This window comes from Phoca vitulina, unplaced genomic scaffold (genome assembly GCF_004348235.1).
Source record: "Phoca vitulina isolate PV1807 unplaced genomic scaffold, GSC_HSeal_1.0 scaffold23, whole genome shotgun sequence".
Lineage (NCBI taxonomy): Eukaryota > Metazoa > Chordata > Mammalia > Carnivora > Phocidae > Phoca > Phoca vitulina.
The window spans coordinates 17,968,198-17,993,410 of record NW_022589726.1 but is presented as its reverse complement, the minus strand read 5'-3'; the positions used below and the strand labels follow the sequence as shown (position 1 = coordinate 17,993,410).

At 45.1% G+C, this 25,213-nt stretch overlaps 1 protein-coding gene across 2 annotated transcripts in view; it reads left to right on the top strand.

Annotated features, from left to right (window-relative positions):
• Positions 1–15,278: 15,278 nt before the first annotated feature.
• The window catches only part of SP1 (Sp1 transcription factor), a 55,844-nt gene continuing 45,909 nt past the window's right edge, over positions 15,279–25,213 (top strand). Inside the window, exons 1-3 of one of the 2 annotated variants that reach the window (XM_032420567.1) lie at positions 15,279–15,381; positions 16,437–16,588; positions 16,989–18,504. In XM_032420567.1, the coding sequence (XP_032276458.1) occupies positions 15,375–15,381; positions 16,437–16,588; positions 16,989–18,504 (1,675 nt within the window). In that variant the 5' untranslated portion in view covers positions 15,279–15,374. Of the gene's footprint in view, positions 15,382–15,733; positions 15,798–16,436; positions 16,589–16,988; positions 18,505–25,213 lie in introns of those variants that run through there. The other variant, XM_032420568.1, reaches the window with a different exon arrangement.

Here is a 25,213-nt window from a genome sequence, read left to right as displayed (position 1 = left end):
GAGGAGATGAGAGTTAAATTGAGTCCAGAAAGATGAGTGGAAGTTAGGTGGGGGTGGAGGGAGACAGGGGGGGTTCCAGGCAAAAGGACCCTGGCTTGAGGAAGATCATGGCACATTGGAAGAACATGTATAGACAGGGAGGAGGAGACTGTGGCCGAACTTGAAGACCAGATGACTCAGAGCTTTGCAGGCCAAGTTAAGGTTGGAGCACTTTATTCACAGGGTTCTGGAAAGCCTTGAAAAGATTTAAACAGGAGAGTGTTATACAAACAGATGAGAGTTTTAATACTTTTTTTTTTTTAAGTGATCTCTACACCAAATGGGGGCTCAAACTCGTGACCCTGAGATCAAGAGTGCATGCTCTTTTGACTGAGTCAGCCAGGTACCAAAACAGATGAGAGTTTTTTTTTTTTAAAGATTTTATTTATTTGACAGAGAGAGAGACAGCGAGAGAGGGAACACAAGCAGGGGGAGTGGGAGAGGGAGAAGCAGGCCTCCCGCCGAGCAGGGAGCCAGATGCGGGGCTCGATCCCAGGACCCTGGGATCATGACCTGAGCCGAAGGCAGATGCTTAACGACTGAGCCACCCAGGCGCCCCGAGATGAGAGTTTTTAAGAAGGATCTGGTAGGTGTACTGTGGAGCACAGATTGGATTTGGGTGTTTCCCAAATCTCATCAGCAACTCCTTTGCAGAGAATACCTTGGGGTCTTTTACTGATGATAAATCTATCACCTGTGACTTGTTTGTATTAGCTAAATGATCGTAATGTGACCCTGTTTACAAATTTCTAGGGATAGCAGAATTCCTCACTGGTGTTGGGTCATTCAATAAACACTTATTGGGGGGCTATTTTTTGCCCAGTATAGGTCTGGGTGCTGGGGATATGAAGATAAATGAGACCTAACTCAATGTACAAAAAAGAGAAACAGATTTGATCCATAAAAAAAGTTTTACTGCATAGATAACAACAAAGTCAAAAGGCAACTGACAAGGAGAAAATATTTCCAATTTTTTAAAAGATTAGTATATTGTATTTATGTATATTTAAAAGTGTAAAATAATACAGCATCTTTGGAAAACAGTTTGGCAGTTTCTTACAAAGTTAAACATACATTTACCACAAGACCCAGCCATTCCAATCCTAGGTATTTACCCAAGAGAAATAAAAACATATCTACACAGACACTTACAGGGGATTCATAGAAGTTTTATTCATAAAATCAAAATATTGGAAATACACCAAACATCCATCAAAAGGTGAGTGGATGAAGGGCAACTGCCTGGCTCAGTCCCTGGAGCCTGCGACTCTTATCTCGGGTATTGTAAATTTGAGCCCCACGCGGGGCGTAGAGATTATTTATTTATCTATTTAAAGATTTTTATTTATTTCAGAGAGAGAGCTAGTGTTAGCATGAGTATGGAGAGAGGCAGAGGAAGAGGGAGACACCCCGCTGAGCAGGGAGCCCGATGTGGGGCTTGAGACCAGGAAGCCCGGATCATGACCTGAGCCGAAGGCAACCACTTAACCAACTGAGCCACCCTAGGCACCCCATAAATAAATCTTTTTTTTTAAATTTATTTGACAGAGAAAGACACAGTGAGAGAGGGAACACATGCAGGGGGAGTGGGAGAGGGAGAAGCAGGCTTCCCAACGAGCAGGGAGCCCGACTCGGGGCTCGATCCCAGGACTCCGGGATCATGACCTGAGCCGAAGGCAGGCACTTAACCAACTGAGCCACCCAGGTGTCCCTTTTCACTTTTTCTTTTTAAAAGATTTATTTAGGGGCACCTGGGTGGCTCAGTCGTTAAGTGTCTGCCTTCGGCTCAGGTCATGATCCCGGGGTCCTGGGATGGAGTACCGCATTGGGCTCCTTGCTCGGCAGGAAGCCTGCTTCTCCCTCTGCCTGTCACTCCCTGCCGCTCATGCTCTCTCTCTCTTTCTCTGACAGACAAACAAAATAAATAAATCTTAAATAAAATTTTAAAAATTTAAAAAGGTGAATGGATGAACAAATTGTGATATATTCATAGAATGTAATACTATGAAGCAATACTAGGGAACAAGCTATTCATATACCCAACAGTATGTAAGAATCTCAAAACCATTATGTTGAGTGAAAGAAGCTAGAGCAAAAAAAAAAGTACATACTGTACAAGTCTATTTCTGTGAAACTCTAGAAAAGACAAATCTAATTTTTTTCTAGAATCAAATCTAGAATGACATCTAATCAGAAGGCACATCATTGGCTGTGTGTGGATTGAGGTGGGAGAGGGTTGGCAGGGACTGGGACATTGGGGCACAGGGAAACTTTCAGGGCAATGTTCTATATCCTGATTATTGTGATGATTACACGTGTATTATCATCAGTCTAAACTTACCAAAATATACATTTCAAATGGGTGCACTTTATTGTATAAAAATTATACCTCACTGAAATTGATTTTATCTCAAAAACCAAAATAGAACAAAAGACAGTTGACGGGAAAAATATTTGACATTTTAACAACGAATTTTTCTGGCTTCTTAAATTTTTAATTCCTTCGTTAACGCACAGCATTATATTAGTTTCAGGTGTACAATATAGTGATTCAACAATTCCATATATCACGTGGTGCTCATTATAGCAAGTGCTCTCCTTAATCCCCATCCCCTATTTCACCCATCCCCCCACCCAACTCCCTCCCCAATGGTAACCATGTTTTTTTGTTTTTTTGTTTTTAATTTATTTATTTGACAGAGAGAGACAAAGCAAGAGAGGGAACACAAGCAGGGGGAGTAGCAGGCAGAGGGAGAAGCAGGCTTCCCGCTGAGCAGGGAGCCTGATGTGGGGCTTGATCCCAGGACCCTGGGATCATGACCTGAGCCGAAGGCAGACACTTAACCGACTGAGCCACCCAGGCGCCCCACCATGTTTGTTCTCTATAATTAAGAGTCTGTTTCTTGATTTCTTTTTTCTTCCCCTCCCCTTTGCTCATTTGTTTTGTTTCTTAAATTCCACCTATGAATGAAATCATATGGTATTTGTCTTTCTCTGACTTATTCCACGTAGCATTATGCTCTCTAGCTCCATCCAAGTCCATGCAAATGGATTTCTTTTTCAAAGATTTTATTTTTGGGGGTGCCTGGGTGGTTCAGTCGGTTAAGCATCTGCCTTCAGCTCAGGTCATGATCCCAGGGTGCTGGGATCGAGCCCCGCATCGGGCTCCTTGCTCGGAAGGGAGCCTGCTTCTCCCTCTCCCTCTGCCTACCTGCCTGTCTGCCTACTTGTGATCTTTCTCTCTCTCTCTCTGTGTCCAATAAATAAATAAAATCTTTAAAAAAAAAGATTTTATTTTTTTAGGGGCGCCTGGGTGGCTCAGTCGTTAAGTGTCTGCCTTCGGCTCAGGTCATGAACCCAGGGTTCTGGGATCGATTTCTGCATCAGGCTCCCTGCTCGGTGGGGGGTCTGCTTCTCTCTCCTCTGCTGCCACTCCTCCTGCTCATGCTCTCTCTGTCTCTGACAAATAAATAATTAAAAAAAAGACTTATGTAATCTTTTTACCCACTGTGGTGCTCGAACTTACAACCCCAAGATCAAAAGTCACATACTCTACCAACTGAGTGAGCCAGGTGCCCCAACTAATTGGAATTTAAATTAAAAATTAAAAAAAATTCTTTTCCACACCCACACACAAATCCAAACAGATTAAAACAACAATAACAACCACAATGAAAGCAAAAATGACTTGCCACATTTTCATTTATTTCTCTTCAATCCTTCCAGATAAGTAATAGTATCCTCACTTTATAGATGAGGCAACTAAGGCTCAGACAGGTTAAGTAACTTGCCTCATGTTGCCCAGTTATTAAGCCTGGATGTGAACTCTGACCTGTAGCTTCACTACCCAGGTTGACTTCACTCCCTATGTTTATAAATGTACAAACAAGTAAGTGCAATAAAATGTGGAAGGCTGCAAGAGGGAAGACAGCAGAGGTTGTAATGGGGGCACGTGGGGAAGCATGGCCAATTCTAGGGAGAGAAGGGCTGTTTCTGGAAAGGGTTCCAGAGATGAAGTTTTGATTTCAGACTTGAAAGGTGAGTTCCTGAATTACTGTGGGGGAAGAGCACTCCAGGCACATACCTGTGTATGCATCAGCGGGATGTCACAGGGGAAACCACTTGGCCTATTTTGTGAAGGGTAAATAGTTGAGTGGACATGGCTGGAGCTTCACTTATATCTCCAGATGAAAGGTAGGGCCTAGAGGGGTGCCTGCGTAGCTCAGTCGGTTAAGCGTCTGTCTTTGGTTAGGGTCATGACCCTGGGGTCCTGGGATTGAGCCCCAGAGTCTAGGGCTCCCTGCTCAGCAGGGAGTCCACTTCTCCCTCTGCCCCTCCCCCTCCAAACAAATAAATAAATAAATAATAAAGAAAGGTATCTGGGAAGATTTGATTTCACTTGCACCAGATGATGAGCTCTCGCTTAATAAGACTCCCTGGGGGCCGTGGAGCCTATTTTGAAGATCAACCTGGAGAAAAGGAATCCATTCTCTACAGTAACCACCCGAAGTAGGCAGTGGGTGGGGACGCCTAACAAGGCGGTGATAATAATAAGGCAGTGACTAGGGATATGGAGAGAGAGGATGGGATGAATTTGACAGGTATTTTTAGACAGGATTGGCGCGGTTGATGGCTGATTACTGCTGTGAGGGGAATGGGCAGGAGTCCGAAGACAGAAGTTTGTTGGGGAGAAAACTGGGCACCAGGCCCTTTAAAAAGGGATCCTTCATTGCACTAACACACAATATTATAATTAGCTGTGTATGAGTTGGCTTCCTCTACTAAGCTACAAGTTCCTTGAGGGAGGACCATGTCTTGTTCATCTCATCTCCTGCAGAGTCTAGCCCCATCTCTTGCATGGAGAATGTTTGACACTGAATGAAAGAGCACAGGGGAGAGATTGGCTTTGGTCTGGGGTGGGTGGGGGGAGATGGAATGGTGGGAGATTAAAAAAAAAAAATCACACAGGTTGCGAGGCAGGAAATTCCCCAGCCTACCACCTCCCTCCTCAGCGTTGGTCAGAAGCCTGCCCCAGGGGAGATTGCCCAATTTTCCCTGAGTCCTTTCCTGGCTGGCTGAGAAATGGGTGGCTTCAGTGGTGGGCGAGAGTGTCTCCCCCCAAGTTGGCTACCACCACCGAGAAACTGATTCTAAAAAGACACTGTGAAAGAAGCCTCAGAGTTCTACTTCTGTCCTCTAAACCACCAAATCTTGAGCTGTGTGGCAAGAGGTGGCATGTCTTTGGCACTGTGCCATAAGCTGATGTGGCAAGGGGAAAAGAGAGAATAGGCGAGAAGACGTGTACTCCAGCAGAAAGAAAAGGAGGCCATGGGCCTGATACTGGGGATGCAAAAGGAGAGAGAACTCGATGGGTATTTTAACTATTATGAGTATATAATTTAAAAATGTTAACCATTTGTATTATTAAAAAATGATTTAAATCAGAATAGAGGAGAGAAAATGAATCTGATAGAACTATTATCTGGACTTAACGATTTTCAATATTTGCCACATTTAGGTCAGTTATTCCTTAATTATTATTATTTGCTTCCCTACCCTGAAGCTGTTTCCCTCCCCCCGACCAGTTATTCCATTTTATTTTATTTTATTATTTTTTTAAGATTTTATTTATTTATTTGACAGAGAGAGACACAGTGAGAGAGGGAACACAAGCAGGGGGGAGTGGGAGAGGGAAAAGCAGGCTTCCCGCCGAGCAGGGAGCCTGATGAGGGGCTCAATCCCAGGACCCTGGGATCATGACCTGAGCCGAAGGCAGACGCTTAACAACTGAAACACCCAGGCGCCCCCCCCCAGTTATTTCTTTTTAAAAGTATTCTAAGAGCCCGCATGGGGGGCTTATTATAAAGTATTATATAATTATATATTATAAAATACAAAAATACTAAAATACAAAAAAAAACTTATAAAATACAAAAACAGGGGCAACTGGGTGGCTCAGTCGGTTGAGCATCTGCCTTCAGCTCGTGTCATGATCCTGGAGTCCTGGGATGGAGCCCCGCATCTGGCTCCCTGCTCGGCGGGAAGCCTGCTTCTCCCTTTCCCACTCCCCCTGCTTGTGTTCCCTCTCTCACTGTGTCTCTCTCTGTCAAATAAATAAATAAAATCTTTTAAAAAAATAAATATAAGTATCCTAAGATAATTTACAGACATGAGGGGCGCTTGGCTGGCTCAGTCAGTAGAGCATGTGACTTGAACTCAGGGTCGTTGAGTTTGAGCCCCACGTGGGGAGTAGAGTTTACTTAAATAAAATTTTTATTTTTTTTAATTTTTTTTTAAAGATTTTATTTATTTATTTGACAGAGAGAGACATAGCGAGAGAGGGAACACAAGCAGTGGGAGTGGGAGAGGGAGAAGCAGGCCTCCTGCCGAGCAGAGAGCCCGATGTGGGGCTCGATCCCAGGACCTGGAATCATGACCTGAGCCGAAGGCAGACGCTTAACGACTGAGCCACCCAGGCGCCCCTAAATAAAATTTTTAAAAATAATTTATAGACATGACAGTAAACCCTTAAATATTTCTTTTTTTAAACCCTTAAATATTTCAATATGCATTGCTAATAAAAACATGTCCTTATATAATCCCAATACTATTATCATGCCCCCCAAATTAACAATCATTCCTTAATATCATGTAATACCCAGTCCTTATTCAAATTTTCCCAACTGTCCCCAGAGTGTCTTTTAACAAGTGATTGTTCAAAATAGGATCATATTGCATGTGATTGTTTTGCCTCTTGAGTGTCTTTTAAGCAAGAACAGCCCTTCCTCCTCTTTTTTCCATGCCACTGACTTGTTGAATAAATAGTCAATTGCCCTGTATAATGTCCTACCTTTGGGATTTTTCTTATTTGTTTCTTTGTGTTTCCACTTACCTTGTTCCGCCAGCCCCCATATTTTCTGCAAGCCAGCGATTACATCTAAAGACTCCTTTAGATTCAGGTTCCGTATTTTTGGAAAGAATACTTGGTAGGTGATGCAGTTTTCCTATTACATTACATCAGGGACACATAATGCACGTGTCTGGTGGTCTGACTCTGTTTTTGAAGCTGAGAGGAGGCTAAGCCTGAGGGGACCTAGGCAGTCAACCCCCTATGGACAGGGAAGCTGAGCTCCGACTGAGCCCCAACCTCCATGGCTGCTGCTGTGTACAGGCAAAGAGTGGGTTGAGGTCTGGGAGGAGGCACTGAGAGAAGCATCAGCTTGAGGTCGGCAGCTTGGACTGGCTGTCCTTGAGCAGGACTGAGCAGAGTTCTGCGACAGACACTACACAGGTAGCAGTGCCTCCCTTCAGTCCCGCGTGCATCCGGCAGGAATGAGGAGACTAACCAGGCAAAATCCCCCAGGATTGGGGGTGGAACCATTCCAGGACCTGTTCACGCTGTCCTGCACTCTCCACTGCAGGGAGCAAGAAACCTTCCTCTTCAGCTCCGGGCCCTTGGATGGTAGGCCTGGTGATGCTGTGGCTGTGGCTCAAGAAAATTCCTGACTCTACTAGCTCAGTGTTTCTTGTTCTCTGGCTTCCGGTTCCTGCCTTATAGTACTCTTTAATTGCTTTTAAACTTTAGAATGGAAGGAAACTTGTGTACCATCTAAGCTAGCCAGTCACTTAAGAATTTCCATTCTTCCTTAGAAATAGCCGCATGTTAGATGGTGAAACCAGAATGTACAGTTTATTTCCCCAGACCTTCAATCATTCCCACTCCACCTGCATAATTTTTAACATTATCAGGCTCCCCTTGTTCCATAGTATACCATTTTTTCTTTATCATAACACCCCCTCTGAAATGATAGGTTTGGTATGTAGTTCAATTTCTTTCTAAAATTAATTACAAGAGGGGCGCCTGGGTGGCTCAGTCGGTTAAGCGCCTGCCTTCGGCTCAGGTCGTGATCCCAGTCCTGGGACTGAACCCCACATTGGGCTCCTACTCAGTGGGGAGTCTGTGTCTCCCTCTACCCCTCCCCCCCTTGTGCTCTCTCTCAAATAATAAAATCTTTAAAATAAAATAAAACTAATTACAAGAACACATAAAGAAATGTTCACATTCCACCAGTAGTTAAGTGCATCACCATACTTCTGGAAATGCCAGAGAAGTAGAATTGTTGTCAGAGAGTTTCATTCTGCCATGGGACCTTGGTTGGGCACATTTCTCAAGTCCTGAATGTGCTTCCTAATCAGTAAGGAGATAACTATACTATCTACAGGTGTTAGTCACTAGTTTTGTTGTGAGTGACTGCGGGTAAGTTCTTCCTGGGAGGCTCCCAGGGACCTTTGTCCAGGCACGTCTGAGCACCTGCGGTGGTGGGGGATGGGAGAGCAGAAAAAAGGCAGGCCTTGGTAAAGATTACCTCTAAACTGGGCACCAGCAACAGGGCAGTGGTGGGAAAACCCCTCTTGGAGGCAAAAGTCTGTGCAGCTCCCTCCCCCTCCCACCTTTCCCTCTGCACCGTCTTCCCGGCCACTTCAGGAAGGAATGAACATGGTGTTCCAGGGCCTTCTCCCCACAGGAACCACCCACTAGTCCTGGGGACAGTGCAAACTTCCGGAAAAAAGAGACGAGAAGTTAGGTGTCACGCCTCTGCCTGTACGAACTTCAGCTGGCTTCTCGGCCCAAGGGAGGGAGGGCAAAGCAGGAAGGAGGGGTTTGCGGTTGGGGAGAGCCAGAGGGCCCACCCCTCTCCGGAAACTGGGGGTGGAGAGGCCCAGCCCAGCTCACACCAGACTTCCAGCTCCAGGCTGGGCCCGAGAGGCCGGCAAACCCCACCCCATTCCTCTGGGCACCTCGTGGCCCAGGCGGGTTTGTTTATGAATCCAGCTCCCTCCTCCCCCAGCCCGGCCCTCCGCCCGCCCTTAGGGTGGCCCCAGTTCCGTGGGAGGGGGAAACCGGGCCGGCCCCCCTCCCTTCTCCTCCCCTTCCTTCCTCCAGCCTGTGGGAGGCCGGGTCCTTTTTCCAGTTCTGACGCGCCTGGCCTGTTGGGGCCATTTTCCTTTCTGGGAATGGAAAGCTGGGAGTGGTGTAACTCAGCTCTGGACTCTGGAGGGGACTCAGGACTATTTGTCCCAGGAGAGGAAACTGTTTCATTTTTGGTTAAAAGAGGAACTTTACTCTTCTTAGAATGCTAAACTGCCAGGCAGGACCGCAGTCACCCCTGGGGTGCAGAGGTCTGGGTTGGGGTGACTGGTGGGTAAATTGGCATTAAGCACTGGCATGCTTCCAGGTCTGGTGAGCTAAGGATCCCTGAAGAGTCTGAAGGGTTTGGATATTTTAGGGGAGGAAAATGTTTTGATTATGTGTTTGTTTCAAGCCGGAGTCCATAGGGGGCAGATTTAAATGTTCAGATAAGCTGTCTGCTTGCTCAGTTTGGGGTCTAGGCTCCTCTCTGAGCCTTCCTGGTGCCTGAGCCTGCCTCTCTAGCTCTCTAGAATGCAGATGGATTGTGAAATTTAGTCTCAGATCTTCCTCTTCTCTTTCCCACCACCTCAAACCACCTCTGCTTTTGTTTGCCAAAGTGTCTTCAAGCTCTAGAGACCATCAGCTGGGTTTAAAGTCAGGCCTGTCATCTTGCAACCCTCAGAAAAGAGAATATTCGAGAAGTTTGGGCCAGAGTTCAGCTCCAACAATAACTAAGTTGTGTTGTTGACCATGCCTCCCAACTCTCAAAAACTCTCATTTCCCCTCCCAGCCCCCAAGCCCTTCTTCCCCCTCCAGGCCTTCAAGATCGCCAGAGCCACCAAGAGGTTGCCAGACTGAACAGAGGCCTTTCCGAGTACAAGGTACAGAATAGACAGGGATGAACCACAATGGTTCTCAAATAAGGAAATAAAGACATAGCAAAGGTACAGAATGAGTCCTTTTAAATAATGATAATAATAATATCTGTACTCAGTCCTGGATTTCTCATCAACAGGTTCTGGGTTCCCAAACAGAAACCAGATTTGTTACAGTCCTTTTCTTAGTTTTTTTTTTGCCTTTTCAGGGCCCTGAAAAGACAGGGATGTGTGTGATGATCCATCCAGCTTCTCCAGTCACCATTGCACTTCAGATGACCCTAGATAGCATGATGTGAAAATTCTAGGCTTGTTTTCTTGCTCAGAGAGAAGCTTTCTTGCTTAGAAGACTGTTGATACTTTATTATCAGGGACTCTCTCTTACTTTTTCTTTCCTGAGCTTCTTTATCCTAGAGTAGGCAGAACAGGTAAAAAAAAAAAAAAAAAATCTAGGGGCGCCTGAGTGGCTCAGTTGGTTAAACATCAGACTCTTGGTTTTAGCTCAGGTTAGTATCTCAGGGTTGTGGGATCGTGGGATGGAGCAGCTGTGTAGGGCTCTGTGCTGGGCGTGGAGCCTGCCTGAGATTCAGCCCCCATCCCCCACCCCGACTCATGCATGTGTGCGAGCTCGCTCAAAAAAATTAATCTGTTTTGTATTTATCAATTTATTTTTAAGAGATTTTATTTATTTATTTTACAGAGAGAGCTAGCGAGCACAAGCGGGGGGAGCGGCAGGCAGAGGGAGAGGGAGAAGCAGGCTCCCCACCCAGCAAGGAGCCCAACATGGGGCTCTGTCCCAGGACCCTGGGATCAGGACCCGAGCCAAAGGCAGACGCTCAACCAACTGAGCCACCCAGGTGCCCCAAGTCTGTTTTGTATTTAATAGCTGTAGTTGAAAGCTAACTGAGAAGGAAGTTTACAGTGATGGTGTAAAAGGAAGGTTTTGAAATATCTACATATTTTATTTTGTAAAATGTTCCCAGTTACCAGATTGCTAAGTGGGACAATTTTTTTTCCCAAGTTTATTTTTTTAGTAATTTCTACACCCACATGGGGCTGGAACTCACTACACCAAGATTAAGAGTCGCATACCTTTCCAGCTAAGCCAGCCAGGTGCCCCAAGTGAAAAATTGATGAAAACAAGAGTGGCTTCAAAATCAGGAAGAATGATTTAATTTGTAAAAGGCAAACAACTGAAGGCTGAGAGTTGGCATTGTATTATCTGGAGATCTATTCAGGCTTGGCATTGTATTATCTGGAGATTGGCATTGTATTATCTGGAGATCTATTCAGGATTTTGGGGACTAGGCTTCTTTCACTTAAGTGTTTGTTTACTGGGTGTCAATTATATGCTAGGCCCTGAGGATACAAAGTGAAAAGGCATTATCCAGGCCCTCAGAATGCTTTTATCTAGTTGGAGGAGATTGGATATTTAGATACCTCTAATGGAGGTATATAAAAACATAGTGGACAGAGTATCCCATCTGGAGGAGTTAGGAAAAGACTTCAGAGAAGTCATTCTTATCAAAGATAAGAGGAAGAGTTGGTAACCCAGAAGGAGGGTAAGCTGAGTAAATTGTGGTTCTGGACTATGGAGACCCAAGAAAGAATGCTTTGGGGGAAGAGTCCAACAGAGAATGGAAGATGAACCTGAATAAGTAAAGGGCAGACCACAAGAACCTTGACTGCCACTCTGGAATGTTACCACTTAGTGCCTGTACTATTATGATTGATTTTGAAGTAAAACATCTCTCAAGTACCCATGTTGCTTTTTAAACACAGTCATGAGGAGTTATTTAAATGATTTCACAAATGGTTATGTAGACAGACACTGGCATGTGTGGGATTTGAGAAACCTTGAAGTAAGTTATTCATTTTTTTAGAATTTATCTTAGTTTTGTTTAAAGAAATTTTGTTCAGGTTTTCACAGATGAATTGGACAAGATGGATCATGCCCATTTGTTCTCTTATCAGTAAGTAGACCTTTTTCTCAGTACCTAGGATAAAATCAAACTCTATTTCCCATTTCAGGGATAGACTAGCTTAGAACCATGGGAATAAAACACAGGCTTTGGAACTAAACAGAACCATCATAATTCAAGTATTTGAGCCTCAATTTTCTCATCTGTAAAAGGGGATGGCAATTTAAATTAATTGAAAGGATTAAGTTAGACAATACGTATATACAGGAAACATTCAGAGGACCGCTCTATGTTAGCTCCTCCCCCACCCACCCCCATCCCCGGCAAGTTTAGGTGTGGTCTTTTGCTGAATACATTAAACAGCTGTTAGAATCTCCAGAGCTTGGTTTACAAAGCTGACTAATGCAGTTTCTAACATCCAGGAAGTTTCTTTTTTTTTTTTTTTTTTAAGATTTTATTTATTTATTTGACAGAGAGAGACACAGCGAGAGAGGGAACACAAGCAGGGGGAGTGGGAGAGGGAGAAGCAGGCTCCCCGCGGAGCAGGGAGCCCGATGCAGGGCTCGATCCTAGGACCCGGGATCATGACCTGAGCCGAAGGCAGACGCTTAACGACTCAGCCACCCAGGCGCCACCATCCAGGAAGTTTCTTCCCTTCTGTTTCTTCTTTACAGTTTCATCCCTTTTTGTTTCTTAAACTTTGCCTTAGGGACTAATCAGCTTGAAAGAATTAGTTAAAAATGCATATTCTCAAGCCTCACCCCAGAGAATCTGATTCACCGATTTACTACCGAGAGGGAGACTAGGAATCTACCTTTTTATTGATCTATCTATTTATTTATTTGATAGATTTTCATTATTCCTATTTTATACATGAGGAAGCCCAGAGAAGTTTTTTTTTTTTTTTTTTTAAGATTTTATTTATTTGAGAGAGAGTGAGAGTGAGAGAGTGCACATGAGTGGGAGGAGGGGAGCCTGATGCGGGGCTAGATCCCAGGACCCTGAGATCATGACCTGAGCTGAAGGCAGCCACTAAACTGACTGAGCCACCCAGGCACCCCGGAATCTACCTTTTTAAACAAAGCAGCCAAGAGTTTGGATAGAGACTGTTTGACATTATATTTTGAGAAACTTTGATCTAGGGAGATGCTATTGTGATTTGTAATGTAATGTGATGTTTTATATAAAGGTACACAAGAGTATGATGCCATTTGAGCTGTCCTAGAAGTTAGAGATTTTTTTTTTTCAGGAGCTAGAAGGGAACAATACAAAGACATTAAAAAAAATTATATATATATAATTTTATTAAGCCCATTTTTATAAATGGTTATACCAGGCATGCTTTATTCATTTAAGAATCTATAGAAGACTTGGGGCGCCTGGGTGGCTCAGTTGTTAAGTGGCTGCCTTTGGCTCAGGTCATGATCCCAGGGTCCTGGGATCGAGCCCCGCATTGGGCTCCCTGCTCGGCGGAGAGCCTGCTTCTCCCTCTCCCTCTGTCTGCTGCTCTGCCTACTTGTGCTCTCTCTCTTTCTGTGTTAAACAAATAAATAAAAATCTTAAAAAAAAAAAAAAGAATCTATAGAAGACTTTTTGTGGGACTGTTCTGGACTGGAATCTGGCACTACAACTTACTAGCTTTGTGAGTTTGGGCCAGTTATTTCCCAGCCTAAATTTCTTATAAAATACGTAACTTCTCTAGTACCGATATTTTCCTTATGAGCATGACACAAAGAGGCAGAATGTTTAACTGACCTAGGCACCTAACACAGTAGGCATTTAACAATCACTTCACTTTCTTCAGGGCCTACGCAAAGGGGCGGAGGCCTGTTTTAGGGGGGATCCAGGCTTTATTATTATTATTATTATTTTAAGATTTTATTTATTTATTTGACGGAGAGAGAGAAGAGCAGGGGGAGAGGGAGAAACAGGCTCTCTGCAGAGCAGAGAGCCCGATTTGGGACTCGATCCCAGAACCCTGAGATCATGACCTGAGCCGAAGGCAGATGCTTAACTGACTGAGCCACCCAGGCGCCCCAGGGGGATCCAGACTTTAAAACATAACAACACATCACGAAGTGCTGAATTGTAAATAATTTAGTGACAACATGTAAGATACAAGGGGCTACAGAGAATGAATAACCTCCATGTCATTGACAAGTCACCCAGGCCGCCCCCACCAAAATCAGGAAAAAGGGGAGGTGGAATGGGAGGCCAGAAATTCAAGTGCCTCGGGAAAAACGTCCTTTAACTTTGTAGTTACAAATGCAGGAACTCTTTATCTTGCCATCCTGCTTTATGCTTAGACGGTATTTACAATAAAGGGGAGAAACAGGAAGTGGCTTATAGGACATTGACTCTGGGAGGTTCTCCAATGTCTTTTAGCCTCAAAGACCAACTCTTGAAAAGTTAACCCCACAAAAATTAAGTATTTAGCACTTTTATCTGGGAGAAGTTAATAAAATGGCGTTTGCTGGTCTCACAGAGCCCTTGCGAATTCTCAGCTCGGTATTAACTGTATGAGCGCGTCGCCAGATTTCGTCGTGCACGCACCCACAGGGCTTACACCCACATTCAGAGGCATCCGCCCGCCTGCCCGCCCAACCCCGGGAAGGGTGAGACTTAAGAGGTACTTTTAAGAACGGGTAAGTGAAGGCTCAAACGAGCCCTGGTGGTGAGGTAAAACTGCGCACCAACTGTCTTGGCTCTGACACTTGTTGAGCAGCAGGGCTCCACTGAAGCATGCCACCTAATCACTGTAAAGACGTCCCTTGAGGAGGGCCAAAATGGCGACGGACTCCTCTTGGCACAGCCCTGCTCCCTCCCCCCAGGACCGAGGCTCTAGTAGCGCCCATTGGCCAAGCTGGAGGCGGTGCCTGGCTTCCTTCGCCACCTCATTGGACTGAGTGACTGAGGGAGACGCCAATTCTCCTCTGCCCACTCCAAAATCCCGCCCTCAGAGTCCATTCAGCGTTTAATTGGCTTTTCATTCACGTCAATTTGCGTCCTATCGTGTCTTTTTTCAGTGTTAATCCAATCATAACTTTCTTGGCTGCCCGCCTGATTTCTGATTGGTTTTGATCAGCTTCATCCTATCCCATTTCTGCCTACTTCTTACCGCCTCCCACCGGGGACTTTGCCCAGGCATGTCCAGCGTTCTGGTTGGTCGTTGTTCTGTCATTCCAATCAAAGTTCTTCCTATCCCTACCGTTCAGGGAGCCCGCCTGGCAGTTAACTGGTTTCTTTCCAAGCCTATCATCACTAGTTCCCGCCCATCCTCACTTCCTGCGTCTTTCATTGGCCTTTAAAACTGAGAGGGCGGCCTCCTTGGGCGGACACCAGGCACGCAACTTGGTCTTACACGCCTTAGAAAGCAAGCGAGTCTTGTCATTGGACAACCTACCCGTCTTTCTTCTGCAAGTCCCTCCTTTCTCCCTCCCTCATTGGGCGGGGCAGCAGCTAGGGGGCGGAGCCTAGGCCGGGCTTGTGGCGCGCTGCTCCCTCCTCCTTACCCCCCCCCTCCCTGTCCGGTCCGGGTTCGCTTGCCTCGTCAGCGTCCGCGTTTTTCCCGGCCCCCCCCAACCCCCCCGGACAGGACCCCCTTGAGCTCGTCCCTCAGCTGCCACCATGAGCGGTAAGGATGAGTCCACTCCAAGCTTAGGGGTGGGAGGGGAATGAGGGGGCGCGCGCGAGGGCCGACCGGGCGGTCCCCGCCGTGAGGGGGGGCGGGCGGGAGGCGGCGGCGGCGGCCTTGGTCCCGCCCGGGGCGGAGGGAAGGGAGGGAGAAGGGGCAGTGGCGGGGCCTGCGAGAAAGAGGGGGATGGGCCGCCCGCCCCGGGGGAGGGGGCAGCGTGGCCTCGCCCGCCCCCTGCCCGCCCCGGCCACGGGGGACGGGCCTTACCCCCCACTATTCGGCCGCCCGCCTGAGGCTCCTCCCGCCGGGGGCTGGAGCCGCGGGGGCGGCCCGAGCAGTGCAGGCCCCGCCCGGGCCAACCGCCTCCCTGGTCCGCCCTCTGGTCGCCGCCTGCCCCAAGGCCCTCCCCTCCCCCCGTAGGTTTCCCCTCCCCCCCACCGTCCCGCCCTTTCCACGCCCCTCACCCCGAAACCGCCCTTTCCCTCTAAGGGCCCGCCCTCTGTCCGCCCCGAAACCTCCAGATTCCTAACCCCTGGACCCTTTTAGCCCCTTAGCAGTATTCACAAATGTTTCCCCACTCACACTTTTTATTTGTTCTTTTCCCTTTTCCCCTCTTCTCCTCTTGGTCCTTTTTACACTTGAATTTTTCTCTTTCTCCATATCCTTTGACCCTAATTTTAGCAAGCTTTCCATCCACCCACATGTTGTTTTTTGCCTTACCTATCCTTCTCCTTTTTTTCACCAGGATAATTTTTTGTATCTTGAAACCCTTTGAACATGTCCACCGCCCCTCACATTTCCTATGTGAAAAGTACATTTTTAATGTTTTCTGGGTTTAATTTTGTGCAAGGGAGAATTGAGACCCAGTTTTAGCGCTACTGTGTTCTGGATGTCCTACAACTGCCCTTTCTCCACTCCACTTTTTTTTTTTTACACTAGTGCCTTTCATCTTAACTGTTAATTATTTCTTTTTCATCATAGTGTCTTTTACTCCTCCTCACCTTACCCTTTTCCTTCCCCCAGCTTTAAGTTGTTTATCTTTTAATTCTTTTTAGACCAAGATCACTCCATGGATGAAATGACAGCTGTGGTGAAGATTGAAAAAGGAGTTGGTGGCAATAATGGGGGCAGTGGTGGTGGTGGTGCCTTTTCTCAGGCTCGAAGCAGCAGCACAGGCAGTAGCAGCAGTGGAGGAGGAGGAGGGCAGGTAAGTGATGATCAGGACAGAGTGGGGGAGAAGTTAAGAGAATGTGGATATTCTTAGATGATTGTCTTTTCACAGAAACATTTTTAGGAAGGGGCTAAACCATTTTTTAGCTAAGGAAGTTAGCATAGTGAGACAAATGATTGGCAGATCCCCAAGATGAGGATTTCAGCAGTATAGATAGGTCAGCTATTTCTTTCTTTCTGTCTTCCTTCCTTCTTTCCTTTCCTTTCCTTTCTCCTTTTTCCTTTCCTTTCCTTTCTCCTTTCTTAGCTTTCTTTCCTTCCTTTCTTTCCCTCTTTGTCTGCATTGTTTTGCTATTTACTTGTTTTATACTGCCCCCTGGGCTGGCAGCTGGGTGTCACTAAACTAACTCCTATCCTCTCCCTTATTTTCTGGCCAGGAATCCCAGCCATCCCCTCTGGCTCTGCTGGCAGCAACTTGCAGCAGAATTGAGTCACCCAATGAAAACAGCAACAACTCCCAGGGCCCAAGCCAGTCAGGGGGCACAGGTGAGCTTGACCTCACAGCCACACAGCTTTCACAGGGTGCCAATGGCTGGCAGATCATCTCTTCCTCCTCTGGGGCTACCCCTACCTCAAAGGAACAGAGTGGCAGCAGTACCAATGGCAGCAATGGCGGTGAGTCTTCCAAGAATCGCACGGTCTCTGGTGGGCAGTATGTTGTGGCTGCCACCTCCAATTTACAGAACCAGCAAGTCCTGACAGGGTTACCTGGAGTGATGCCTAATATTCAGTATCAAGTAATCCCACAGTTCCAGACCGTTGATGGGCAGCAGCTGCAGTTCGCAGCCACTGGGGCCCAAGTACAGCAGGATGGTTCTGGTCAGATACAGATCATACCAGGTGCAAACCAACAGATCATCACAAATCGAGGAAGTGGAGGCAACATCATTGCTGCTATGCCAAACCTACTCCAGCAGGCTGTCCCCCTCCAGGGCCTGGCTAATAATGTACTCTCAGGACAGACTCAGTATGTGACCAACGTACCAGTGGCCCTGAATGGGAATATCACCCTGCTACCTGTCAACAGCGTTTCTGCAGCTACCTTGACTCCTAGCTCTCAGGCAGTCACTATCAGCAGCTCTGGGTCCCAGGAGAGTGGCTCACAGCCCTCCACCTCAGGGACTGCCATCAGTTCTGCCAGTTTGGTATCATCACAAGCCAGTTCCAGCTCCTTTTTCACCAATGCCAATAGCTACTCAACAACTACAACCACCAGCAACATGGGAATTATGAACTTTACCACCAGCGGATCAGCAGGGACCAACTCTCAAGGGCAGACACCCCAGAGGGTCAGTGGGCTACAGGGGTCTGATGCTCTAAACATCCAGCAGAACCAGACATCTGGAGGCTCTCTGCAAGCAAGTCAGCAAAAAGAGGGAGAGCAAAACCAGCAGACGCAGCAGCAGCAACAAATTCTTATCCAGCCTCAGCTAGTTCAAGGGGGACAGGCTCTCCAGGCCCTTCAAGCGGCACCATTGTCAGGGCAGACCTTTACAACCCAAGCTATCTCCCAGGAAACCCTCCAGAATCTCCAGCTTCAGGCTGTTCCAAACTCTGGCCCCATCATCATCCGGACACCAACAGTGGGGCCCAATGGACAGGTCAGTTGGCAGACTCTTCAGCTGCAGAATCTCCAAGTTCAGAACCCACAGGCCCAGACAATCACCTTGGCCCCAATGCAGGGTGTTTCCTTGGGGCAGACCAGCAGCAGCAATACCACCCTTACACCCATTGCCTCAGCTGCCTCCATCCCTACCGGCACAGTCACTGTGAATGCTGCTCAGCTCTCCTCCATGCCTGGCCTCCAGACCATTAACCTCAGTGCATTGGGTGCTTCAGGAATCCAGGTGCACCAGCTTCCAAGCCTGCCCTTGGCTATAGCAAACGCCCCAGGTAAGGCTTCCAATCTTTTACATTAATTTCCAGAGCTAACTAACATCTTAACTGAAACTGTTGAGTCTAAAGAAGGAAATAGAGATTTTTGTGGGTAACAGTTTCTAGAGGGCAAGTCGATTAGAGAAATAGCAATGATTCTATTTAAGTCATTTGGAACCGACTTAACGGAAACTTTTTTTTCAGTTAATCTTAGGAGAAAGGAGCATTTCTGGGCAGTGTCCCTGGGGTCACTGTACTTCCAGTGCTTTTGGTACTACAGAACAAGGGTCAGCAAATTTTTTCTATAAAGGGCCAGATAGTAAATATTTTAGGTCTTGTGGGCCACATAGTATTCTTTTTTGTTTGTCTTTTTACAACCCTTTAAAAATGTAAACCATTCTTACCTCGAGAACTTTATTGGGGCTGCAGGCCCACCGCTTCATAGGATGAGAATTGATTATAAACTCGATCTATTTGTAGGACAGTTATTAAATAATCAGGTATTTCTTATGAACTGTAACTTTTTTTTTTTTAAAGATTTTTTATTTATTTATTTGACAGAGAGAGGCACAGAGAGAGAGGGAACACAAGCAGGGGGAGTGGGAGAGGGAGAAGCAGGCTTCCCGCCGACAGGGGAGCCCGATGTGGGGCTCGATCCCAGGACCCTGAGATCACGACCTGAGCCGAAGGCAGACGCTTAACTACTGAGCCACCCAGGCGCCCCGAACTGTAACTCTTAAGTGAGGGAAAGGTGATATAGCGGGTTCCAGAAGGATTTTCAACAAAAAAAGTTACATAGTTAATCTCTAGTTAGCTAGAATATCCTACCCTCTGAGCAAGCTGGTTAGTTAAGGTTTAATTTTTTAAACTTCTAGTTATCGGGGCGTCTGGGTGGCTCAGTCGTTAAGGGTTTGCCTTCGGCTCAGGTCATGATCCCAGGGTCCTGGGATCGAGCCCCGCATCGGGCTCCCTGCTCAGTGAGAAGCCTGCTTCTCCCTCTCCCACTCCCCCTGCTTGTGTTCCCTCTCTCGCTGTCTGTCTGTCAGATAAATAAATAAAATCTTAAAAAAAAACAAAACAAAAAACTTCTAGTTATCTTAAAAGTAGAATCTGTCTGCGTCCCCTTACATATTTTCAGTAAGCTTCCTAGGTGATTCTGGTACTTCCTAGCTAGGAGAACCACTTCCTAGACTGCTTTTAAAGTAGCATATGGTTAAGAAGGGAGGGGAGAGAAAGGGAGAGTAAGGCCTGAAATGGAGTGGGGAGGTGGAGTTGAGAGGAATTAAGAATACGGAGAGCATTGAAGGGAAAGAGTCCTCAGGGAAGAGGTATGTATTGGAATGTATGTTGAATCAGTTGACCACAATATTCAGCTATTCATTTTGAATAGTGTTTCACTGTTGGTTAATTTGAGATATGTCCATTTAAAAAAGTGAAAGTCTATTTAGAATTTATTTTAAATTCTGTGGTGATGGAGCTAATCTTTAATAAAGAGCACAAGATTTTTTTCAAGATTTATTTATTTGAGTGGGGAGGGGCAGAGGGAGAGGGAAACCCAAGCCAACTCTGAGCTTAGTGTGGAGTCTGACGCTGGGCTCAGTCTGATGACCCTGAGATCAGACCTGAGCCAAAATCAAGAATTGGACTTTTTTATTTTTTTAAGATTTTATTTATTTTTGACAGAGAGAGAGAGAGTGTACAAGCAGGGGAAGCAGCAGCAGAGGGAGAGGGAGAAACAGGCTTCCTGCTGAGCAGGGAGCCCGATGTGGGGCTCGATCCCAGGTCACTGGGATCATGACCTGAGCTGAGGGCAGACGCTTAACCATCTGAGCCACCCAGGCGCCCCAAGAATTGGACACTTTAACCCACTGCGCCACCCAGGATACTATAGATTTTTACATTCTTGCATGATATATAAAAATTATGATGGGAAATAGTTTAATATCACCAAACTTAGTTTTATTGGAATATATGTGGGTTTATGAATTGTTTACTTTTATTGTAGAGTTCTCTTTTCATTTAGATTGGTTCTTTTTTTTTCCTTTTTTTTTTAAAGATTTTATTTATTTATTTGACAGAGAGAGACACAGCGAGAGCAGGAACACAAGCAGGGGGAGTGGGAGAGGGAGAAGCAGGCTTCCCGCCAAGCAGGGAGCCCGATGTGGGACTCGATCCCAGGACCCTGGGATCATGACCTGAGCCGAAGGCAGACGCTTAACGACTGAGCCACCCAGGCGCCCTTTAGATTGGTTCTTATATAAAAGAGGATAACAGGGGCGCCTGGGTGGCTCAGTTGTTAAGCATCTGCCTTCGGCTCGGGTCATGATCCCAGGGTCCTGGGATCGAGCCCCGCATCAAGCCCCACATCGGGCTTCCTGCTCCGCGGGAAGCCTGCTTCTCCCTCTCCCACCCCCTCTGCTTGTGTTCCCTCTCTTGCTGTGTCTCTCTCTGTCAAATAAATAAATAAAATCTTAAAAAAAAAAAAAAAGATAAATAGACAACCATATTTCCTGCCTCCTGCAGTTTTGGAAAATGGTGGGCGGGAGGTCTGCTCAGGTTCCCTAACTTTCTTACATTTTTTTCTTTTTTTAAAGATTTTATTTATTCATTTGACAGAGACACAGTGAGAGAGGGAAGACAAGCAGGGGGAGGGGGAGAGGGGGAAGCAGGCTTCTCACAGAGCGGGGAGCCCGATGCGGGGCTCGATCCCAGGACCCTGGGATCATGACCTGAGCCAAGGGCAGATGCTTAACGACTGAGCCACCCAGGCACCCCACATTTTTTTTTTTTTTTTTTTTGGTTAAGATTTTATTTATTAGAGAAAGAGAGAGCTTAGAGAGAGAGAAAGAGAGATCATAAGCAGGGGTGGGGGGTAGAGGGAGAAGGAGACTCCCCACCGAGCAGGGAGCCTGATGCGGGACTCCATCGTAGCACCCTGGGATCATGACTTGAGCTGAAGGCAGATGCTTAACCGACTGAGCCACCCAGGTGCCCACTTTCTTACATTTTTGAGGTGTGTTTAAAATGACTACATTTTGAGCCTTAACAAGTTAACAGTTTTCTTAATGATTGGGAGATCTAAGAATGGAAAGAGCTGGAAGGGACCTAAGAAGTCATCTAGTACAACTGCCTTATTTTCTAGATGAGGACATTGAGTTACAGAGAAGCAGTTAAGTAAGTGGTGAGACTACATACAAGTCAGCTAGGGCTTGTAATTAGTTCTTGTGTAAGGCATTACCTATTAGTTTTAACTTAGGATGTGAGAAATCCTTTAGATTGTTAAAAATGTTTTAGAAAAGATATCTTTGCTTCTTTAAAGTTTAATGCTCTAGATGTGGCAAGTGTTTCATAGGCTAAAATTTATGGCTGGCCGTAGAAGTGGGAAAAGTTAAAACTAAACAGCAGCCTGGAAAATTAGACACTTGCTACACTAGCATGTTTGTTTTCTCTTTGCTCTTAGGTTGTATCCAGCAGTTTGCTCTTCCTCAAAGGAAAGCAAAGCTGTGGGATTGTTCCATTTAGTAATAATTTGGATCCTTGCAAATTTCTAAAAAGGTTTAGAACTTAGGCTTTAGAGAACAGTTATTAGGCACTCTCATTGCTAAATCATGCTCTGGGGAAGTCTGCCATTTAATATGTCATAGGATAGGGCTACCTAGCTATTATGGATGGTCTCAGAGCTCAAAAAAATGCATGCCTTTCTGTGAAGTAGCAGCAGCTTGACATTCTCTAATGAGAGAATGAGTTTCTGAAAGGCCATTTTGTGAGTTGAGATTGGTTGCCTCATTAATAGTGGTTTCCGAAGAGAAAAGTTTCCTCCTTTCTGGTTGGTCATACTTGTGCAACATTTTTCTCCCTTCAATTGGTCAACTTTATCCTTAATGAAAGATAATAAAATCATTTCCTAGAAGCTTTAGTGCTGTTCATCTGTTGCCTGGCTGCTAAAAAATGTCTCATTTTACCCCCTTTTCTGGTATATAGTAATTTTACTGGAAAAACTCAATCTCTTGGCAGTATAATGTTGTAGAAAGAGCCTTGGATGTGAAATCATCTGTAGATAAGTGGATAGATACATAGCACTCTACAAAGTGAGACATTATTACATGGTTGTGGAAGACTGCAACTTCCATGGTGTTCACTTAGTCTGTTTATATTTATTATTTTTAAAAACCATCTTTTAGAAATTGTTTAAGCTCTCCTGTTGACTTTCAGGGTTTATTTCTGTTTGCTGAATACACAGGCAAAGGCACAAACTTAGAACCAAAGTAAGCCAGCCATCTTAGTATCCTGTGTTTTTTATGGCTCAGCCCCTGGTGGGTGGTAGTGAGGAAGGGACCACCCAGTAAACTGAGTTTAGTTTCCAGACAGTGAAATGATCTATGGGCTCTGAGGTTTTTTTTTTTTATCAGCTTTTTTTGTTTTGTTTTGTTTTTTGTTTTTAAATCAACACTGTTTCCCAGTTATCAGCACTCTTTCCTCTCATTTTGTAGTTACACTCTCACAGATCTTGTTTTTTTCCAGTTTAAAGCTTCAGGTTTTTTCTCAGACACTCCTGTGTCCTGAAAACTCTTCCACCAGGTTGACCGGGGGGGGGGGGGGGGGCAGCTTTGAAAGACAGTTTGTATGACTTCGTGGGAGTTCTGCCTAATAAAGAGTTCAGGGCTAGTCTTTGGCAGGAGAATAGAGCATATTTCCTTGATGGCTATAATTCACTCAAGAAGCAAATTTCAGGCACTAAAAATAAAAAATTCACATCTGCTTGGTTTTATCGAGGTCAGGAAAATGTCTTCTCTTAGAAGTTAAGTTGAATGTGATACCAGAGTTAGTTTGCCAACGGTGTCGCTAAACTTGGGGTCAGATTGCTGAGACCTAATTTATTAAAAAGTTGTATTTTAGACTAGGGTATTTGAATACTAGTGACAAGTAGGTTTAGATGATTTAAATGTGTTCAGAATTAGTCTTTTGCAAAAGATCATTTGAGAGACTTTTCTCTTTTAAAATAATACACTTTATCAAATACAATGTCAAATGTTTCTGCATCATTTGCCTTTTTAATCTAATATTTGTTTCTGAAGGTGATATTAGTGCTTTTAACTGATTTCAATTTAAGTAGAAAAAGTCTCCTTTAAAACTAAGGTGGATTCATTGATTTGAAATGACTGAGAAGACAGTCCTCGGACCTTTTCAGTTGCTCCTATTTATTCATTCCAGTGGCTTTCTGTAAATGACGTCATTGTTAAATCACGTTGCATTGTGTAATGTGGCCATTTTAGTTCTTAATTAAATAACGAGCACAAGGATGCCTAGTGTTTCAGGAAAGTTTAGTATCTGTTTTGTTCTTATATCTTCCTTTTCTTTTAAATGTTTCACTTTGTAAGGTAGCATATAAATGTTGCCACTGGTAATTTAGTTCTGCTCATTCCTTGCTTCTAATTGTTTTTTTTTTTCCCTCCTTGAAAATGTTTTGGGATGTAAGATGAACATCTGTAGAAAAGCTTTATTACATAATGCTTTGTAAGTTACTTATTGGATGTCTGTAAACGTTAATAATATTAGTTGAAATTTTCTACTTTGCTATTTTTTATATTTCTTACGGGTGTGTCACAATAGTGCTATCCCTTTTTCTTTTTTTTCTTTTTTTTTTTTAAAGATTTTATTTATTTGAGAGAGAGAGAATGAGAGAGAGCACATGAGAGGGGGGGAGGGTCAGAGGGAGAAGCAGACTCCCTGCCGAGCAGGGAGCCCAATGCGGGACTCGATCCAGGGACTCCAGGATCATGACCTGAGCCGAAGGCAGTTGCTTAACCAACTGAGCCACCCAGGCGCCCAGTGCTATCCCTTTTTCTAACATTTAACATTATTATTTAGGTACTGGTGTGCTGAAGTGTTGTTTTAAGGTTTATATGCCCACATTATGACTATATTGTTGATACTATGCTAGGTTTTAAGAATTGTTTTCTCTTAGAAGACCCTGAAAAAGTTTCCATAGAAACTTTTTTTTTTCAGAGTTGGTTGCAAATCTGGGTTGTAATTTGAATTTGCACTTTTGCTCCAGTGTTTTTTAAACTCTGAGTGGCTTATGGAAAGTGGGCAGTATTACTTGTTTGACAAGTTTGGATATGCCAATCTAATTTACTATGAATCTTTCTAACTCTGTATCTATCTACAAAGTAAATAATAACTTAATTTTGAAGGAGTTAAGATATCTACGTCAAGACAAAGACTTTACCGTTAAGAGATGAGAGAACTAAGTTAAAAATTTATACATCTCTGAAAACTTTTATTTTTTTATTTTTTTTTTTAAAGATTTTATTTATTTATTTGAGAGAGAGAGAGCACAAGAGAGGGGAGCGGGAGAGGGAGGAGCAGACTCCCTGCTGAGCAGGGAGCCCGATGCGGGACTCGATCCCGGGACTCCAGGATCATCTCTGAAAACTTTTAAAAAATTATTATTATTACTTTTTAAAGATTTTATTTGACGGAGAGAGACACAGAGAGGGAGGGAACACAAGCAGGGGGAGTGGGAGAGGGAGAAGCAGGCTTCCCGCCGAGCAGGGAGCCCGATGCGGGGCTCGATCCCAGGACCCTGGGATCATGACCTGAGCCGAAGGCAGACGCTTAACGACTGAGCCACCCAGGCGCCCCTATTTTTCATTTTTTATTTATTTTTTTAAAAAAGATTTTAGGGGCGCCTGGGTGGCTCAGTCAGTTAAGCGGCTGCCTTCGG